General features: G+C 56.8%; 1 protein-coding gene across 2 annotated transcripts in view; it reads left to right on the forward strand.

Moving 5' to 3' along the window:
* The window catches only part of LOC149427424 (vitamin D3 hydroxylase-associated protein-like), a 28,336-nt gene extending 22,796 nt beyond the window's left edge, over nucleotides 1–5,540 (forward strand). For both annotated transcript variants that reach the window (XM_089668053.1, XM_089668054.1), the window contains exon 15: nucleotides 5,218–5,540. In XM_089668053.1, the coding sequence (XP_089524179.1) occupies nucleotides 5,218–5,343 (126 nt within the window). In that variant the 3' untranslated portion in view covers nucleotides 5,344–5,540. The remainder of the gene's footprint in view (nucleotides 1–5,217) is intronic.
* Nucleotides 5,541–6,000: the final 460 nt, after the last annotated feature.

A 6,000-nucleotide genomic window follows, 5' to 3' on the forward strand; every position in this document is an offset into this window, starting at 1 on the left:
AGCAATAGATACTCACTATGGCCGCTGCAGGCAAACAAGCAGAAGACAGGAATACTTGCATAGTAGTCTCGTCTTCTGGTCTGGGTGAAAATACCACAACAGCAACTCCCAGAGACAGGACAGGTGACTGAGACCTTCTCTCTCTCTATACTTCCCCCTTCTGGGGTTTTCACCCAACATCCCAGAGACAGGACAGGTGACTGAGACCTTCTCTCTTTCTATACTTCCCCCTTCCGGGGTTTTCACCCAACATCCCGGAGACAGGACAGGTGACTGAGACCTTCTCTCTCTCTATACTTCCCCCTTCCGGGGTTTTCACCCAACATCCCAGAGACAGGACAGGTGACTGAGACCTTCTCTCTCTCTATACTTCCTCCTTCTGGGGTTTTCACCCAACATCCCGGAGACAGGACAGGTGACTAAGACCTTCTCTCTCTCTATACTTCCTCCTTCTGGGGTTTTCACCCAACATCCAGGAGACAGGACAGGTGACTGAGACCTTCTCTTTCTCTATACTTCCCCCTTCCGGGGTTTTCACCCAACATCCCAGAGACAGGACAGGGGACTGAGACCTTCTCTTTCTCTATACTTCCCCCTTCCGGGGTTTTCACCCAACATCCCGGAGACAGGACAGGTGACTGAGACCTTCTCTCTTTCTATACTTCCCCCTTCCGGGGTTTTCACCCAACATCCCGGAGACAGGACAGGTGACTGAGACCTTCTCTTTCTCTATACTTCCCCCTTCTGGGGTTTTCACCCAACATCCCGGAGACAGGACAGGTGACTGAGACCTTCTCTCTTTCTATACTTCCCCCTTCCGGGGTTTTCACCCAACATCCCGGAGACAGGACAGGTGACTGAGACCTTCTCTTTCTCTATACTTCCCCCTTCTGGGGTTTTCACCCAACATCCCGGAGACAGGACAGGTGACTAAGACCTTCTCTCTCTCTATACTTCCTCCTTCTGGGGTTTTCACCCAACATCCAGGAGACAGGACAGGTGACTGAGACCTTCTCTTTCTCTATACTTCCCCCTTCCGGGGTTTTCACCCAACATCCCAGAGACAGGACAGGGGACTGAGACCTTCTCTTTCTCTATACTTCCCCCTTCCGGGGTTTTCACCCAACATCCCGGAGACAGGACAGGTGACTGAGACCTTCTCTCTTTCTATACTTCCCCCTTCCGGGGTTTTCACCCAACATCCCGGAGACAGGACAGGTGACTGAGACCTTCTCTCTTTCTATACTTCCTCCTTCCGGGGTTTTCACCCAACATCCCGGAGACAGGACAGGTGACTGAGACCTTCTCTCTCTCTATACTTCCCCCTTCCGGGGTTTTCACCCAACATCCCGGAGACAGGACAGGTGACTGAGACCTTCTCTCTTTCTATACTTCCTCCTGGGGTTTTCACCCAACATCCCGGAGACAGGACAAGTGACTGAGACCTTCTCTCTTTCTATACTTCCCCCTTCCGGGGTTTTCACCCAACATCCCGGAGACAGGACAGGTGACTGAGACCTTCTCTCTCTCTATACTTCCCCCTTCCGGGGTTTTCACCCAACATCCCGGAGACAGGACAGGTGACTGAGACCTTCTCTCTTTCTATACTTCCCCCTTCCGGGGTTTTCACCCAACATCCCGGAGACAGGACAGGTGACTGAGACCTTCTCTCTTTCTATACTTCCTCCTGGGGTTTTCACCCAACATCCCGGAGACAGGACAAGTGACTGAGACCTTCTCTCTTTCTATACTTCCCCCTTCTGGGGTTTTCACCCAACATCCCGGAGACAGGACAGGTGACTGAGACCTTCTCTTTCTCTATACTTCCCCCTTCTGGGGTTTTCACCCAACATCCCGGAGACAGGACAGGTGACTGAGACCTTCTCTCTTTCTATACTTCCCCCTTCCGGGGTTTTCACCCAACATCCCGGAGACAGGCAGTGCGCACATCGCAGAGACAGGAAGTAGAGGGCAGAAGATGTCTAGAGGTGAATAGAATGTATTCTTACAGGTCCCCTTACCCCTGGGGAGGCAGTTCGGGCCCCGTGGGAAGCTCAGTGGGCATCTTGCACCTGCAGGCAGAATCTTTGACCCTTTGTAGGGTCGTATAAATTGTCTCCTCCAAGTGGTGCCACTGAGAGACCTTTGGGTGGTCGAGGTTCCCCCTCCCCCCTGGGGTCATTGCTAGGACTGATGGGACCAGAGAAGAGTTGTCGTGGACATGTATGAAGGGGGCGTGGACCCGACTCCCTGAGAGTCTCGGACACACCTACACCTCTTCCACCATCACCAGTGTTTTCTGCCCACAGAATGGAGACGTTGGTTGGAGGAGACACGGCACCAGCAGCCGGAGGAGACAATAAACGCCCCAGTACAGAGGCCAGGAGATGACCATGTGACCTCCCCCTTCCTGAACCACACCAGACCGTGTGCTCCTAACATGGGGGGAACCTTGCCGTGATGATGATGAAAAGAACACCCCCCCCCCCCACACACACCTGTCCGGGTGGTTGTAGGGGTCTGTGGGTGGGGCCAGATGCCACCGCCCCCCCATGTAATAAATAAGGGGGGCCCTTATTGTTCAAATGGGCTTCCAGATTATAGTAACATACATAGTAATGGAAGAGCGCAGGGGTCGGGGGTGTGTAATGTACAGAGTGCAGGGGTCGGGGGTGTGTAATGTACAGAGTGCAGGGATAAGGAGTGTGTAATGTACAGAGTGCAGGGGTCAGGGGTGTGTAATGTACAGAGTGCAGGGGTCGGGGGGGTGTAATGTACAGAGTGCAGGGGTCGGGGGGTGTAATGTACAGGGTGCAGGGGTCGGGGGGGTGTATTGTACAGAGTGCAGGGGTCAGGAGTGTGTAATGTACAGAGTGCAGGGGTCAGGAGTGTGTAATGTACAGAGTGCAGGGGTCGGGAGTGTGTAATGTACAGAGTGCAGGGGTCGGGGGGGTGTAATGTACAGGGGTCAGGGGGGTGTAATGTACAGGGTGCAGGGGTCAGGAGGGTGTAATGTACAGAGTGCAGGGGTCGGGGGGGGGTGTATTGTACAGAGTGCAGGGGTCGGGGGGGTGTATTGTACAGGGTGCAGGGGTCGGGGGGGGTGTAATGTACAGAGTGCAGGGGTCGGGGGGGTGTATTGTACAGGGTGCAGGGGTCGGGGGGGTGTAATGTACAGGGTGCAGGGGTCAGGAGGGTGTAATGTACAGAGTGCAGGGGTCGGGGGGGGTGTATTGTACAGAGTGCAGGGGTCGGGGGGGTGTATTGTACAGGGTGCAGGGGTCGGGGGGGGTGTAATGTACAGAGTGCAGGGGTCGGGGGGGTGTATTGTACAGGGTGCAGGGGTCGGGGGGGGTGTAATGTACAGGGTGCAGGGGTCGGGGGGTGTGTAATGTACAGAGCGCAGGGGTCGGGAGGGTGTAATGTACAGGGCGCAGGGGTCGGGGGGGTGTAATGTACAGGGTGCAGGGTCGGGAGTGTGTAATGTACAGGGTGCAGGGGTCGGGGGGGTGTAATGTACAGGGTGCAGGGGTCAGGGGGGTGTAATGTACAGGGTTGGGAGTGTGTAATGTACAGAGTGCAGGGGTCAGGAGTGTGTAATGTACAGAGTGCAGGGGTCAGGGGGGTGTAATGTACAGAGTGCAGGGGTCGGGAGTGTGTAATGTACAGGGTGCAGGGGTCGGGGGTGTGTAATGTACAGGGTGCAGGGGTTGGGGGTGTGTAATGTACAGAGTGCAGGGGTCGGGGGTGTGTAATGTACAGAGTGCAGGGGTCGGGGGTGTGTAATGTACAGAGTGCAGGGGTCGGGGGTGTGTAATGTACAGAGTGCAGGGGTCGGGAGTTTGTAATGTACAGGGTGCAGGGTCGGGGGTGTGTAATGTACAGGGTGCAGGGGTCGGGGGTGTGTAATGTACAGAGTGCAGGGGTGGGGGGGGTGTAATGTACAGAGTGCAGGGGTGGGGAGGGTGTAATGTACAGAGTGCAGGGGTGGGGAGGGTGTAATGTACAGAGTGCAGGGGTGGGGGGGTGTAATGTACAGAGGCAGGGGTCAGGAGCATGTAATTACACAGCGCAGGGGTCAGACGCGTGTCAGGTACAAAGCGCAGGGGTCAGGGGCGTGTCAGGTACAGAGCGCAGGGGTCAGGGGCGTGTCAGGTACAGAGCGCAGGGGTCAGGAGCGTGTCAAGTACACAGCGCAGGGGTCAGGAGCGTGTCACGTACAGAGCCTCGGGGGTCGGGGGCGTGTCACGTACAGAGTGCGGGGGTCGGGGGCGTGTCACGTACACAGCGCGGGGGTCGGGGGCGTGTCACGTACAGAGCCTCGGGGGTCGGGAGTGTGTAATGTACAGAGTACGGGGATCAGGGGTGTGTAATGTACAGAGCGCGGGGGTCAGACGCGTGTTGTAGAGCACAGCTCTGTGGGAAGAATGCCCCGGCACTGATGTTGGTGGGAGGAGCGGTGCCGTGTCAGGAGGGGAATGCTTGTTTCTGGTGAAGTGGTTTATTCGTCCTCTCATTGCGTGTCTCTGCAGGCGGTGGCGGATGGGGTGGGATTGTGGAGGGGAGGAGGGGAAGGTGTTCTGTAGTATTGGGGGGGGAGGGGAGTTGTAGTCCCTCATGTCCTCCCCTCACCCGTGTCCTCTCATTGCGTGTCTCTGCAGGCGGTGGCGGATGGGGTGGGATTGTGGAGGGGAGGAGGGGAAGGTGTTCTGTAGTATTGGGGGGGAGGGGAGTTGTAGTCCCTCATGTCCTCCCCTCACCCGTGTCCTCTCATTGCATGTCTCTGCAGGCGGTGGCGGATGGGGTGGGATTGTGGAGGGGAGGAGGGGAAGGTGTTCTGTAGTATTGGGGGGGAGGGGAGTTGTAGTCCCTCATGTCCTCTCATTGCGTGTCTCTGCAGGCGGTGGCGGATGGGGTGGGATTGTGGAGGGGAAGGTGTTCTGTAGTATTGGGGGGGAGGGGAGTTGTAGTCCCTCATGTCCTCTCATTGCGTGTCTCTGCAGGCGGTGGCGGATGGGGTGGGATTGTGGAGGGGAAGGTGTTCTGTAGTATTGGGGGGGAGGGGAGTTGTAGTCCCTCATGTCCTCTCATTGCGTGTCTCTGCAGGCGGTGGCGGATGGGGTGGGATTGTGGAGGGGAGGAGGGGAAGGTGTTCTGTAGTATTGGGGGGGAGGGGAGTTGTAGTCCCTCATGTCCTCTCATTGCGTGTCTCTGCAGGCGGTGGCGGATGGGGTGGGATTGCCGCTGTCGGTACAGTGTGTGGCGTTGCCGTATCGGGACGAGCTCTGCCTGCGTCTCATGAAGGAAGTCCAGACCCTCCACAGGCGGCAGACGAGGAGATGAGAAGAGGACCTGTCTACACTCTCCCTGCTGATCGATTTGTATTCGATCGATGTCCCCTCCCCCTCCTCCATGCAGCAGTGACTCCAGATCCTTCTTTCTTCCATGATTCCCGGTGATGGCGGCGGCGCTCCATCTCTCCTGCCTGAGCCGCGGACGCTGCGTTTTGATTGGTGTTGGCAATAAAGTGAATGGTTGCAGTTGGGTCTCCTGTGGTGTGAATGGGGGGTCTGTATTTTCCGGTGTCCTCTCACGTCCTGCGCGAGGACGTCGGGGATATTAGTCGTCATCTGCCGGTCCCGCCCTCGGCCTGGATTGGGCCTCTCAGTGCAGATAGGATCCTCCAGATGGTTTCCTTCGCTCGGCCACATCAGCCAATCAGCTGCCATTCCACCGAGCCCATCCCCCGCTGATAGCAGGATTTCCATGATAGCGGGAGATATTTCCAGGTGGAGCACCTCAGCCATGTGGGGGCCACATTACACCAGACAAAAGTGGCAGCAATAGGGCCCCAGAAGGGGAATCCAGGGGCCCCTGGACAGGTCATGGAGTCCATCTGTGTGCAGGGAGAGAATGAAGGCGCAGTTTCATGAGCGATTATAAAGCTCAGCGAATGCGAAAATTGTGTGCGTTGCATCGCCCGGCGCCGCCCACAGGATG

The sequence above is a fragment of the Staurois parvus genome, unplaced genomic scaffold, assembly GCF_062004578.1.
Source record: "Staurois parvus isolate SC_StPar_1 unplaced genomic scaffold, SC_StPar_1.0 ptg003777l, whole genome shotgun sequence".
Classification (NCBI taxonomy): Eukaryota; Metazoa; Chordata; class Amphibia; order Anura; family Ranidae; genus Staurois; species Staurois parvus.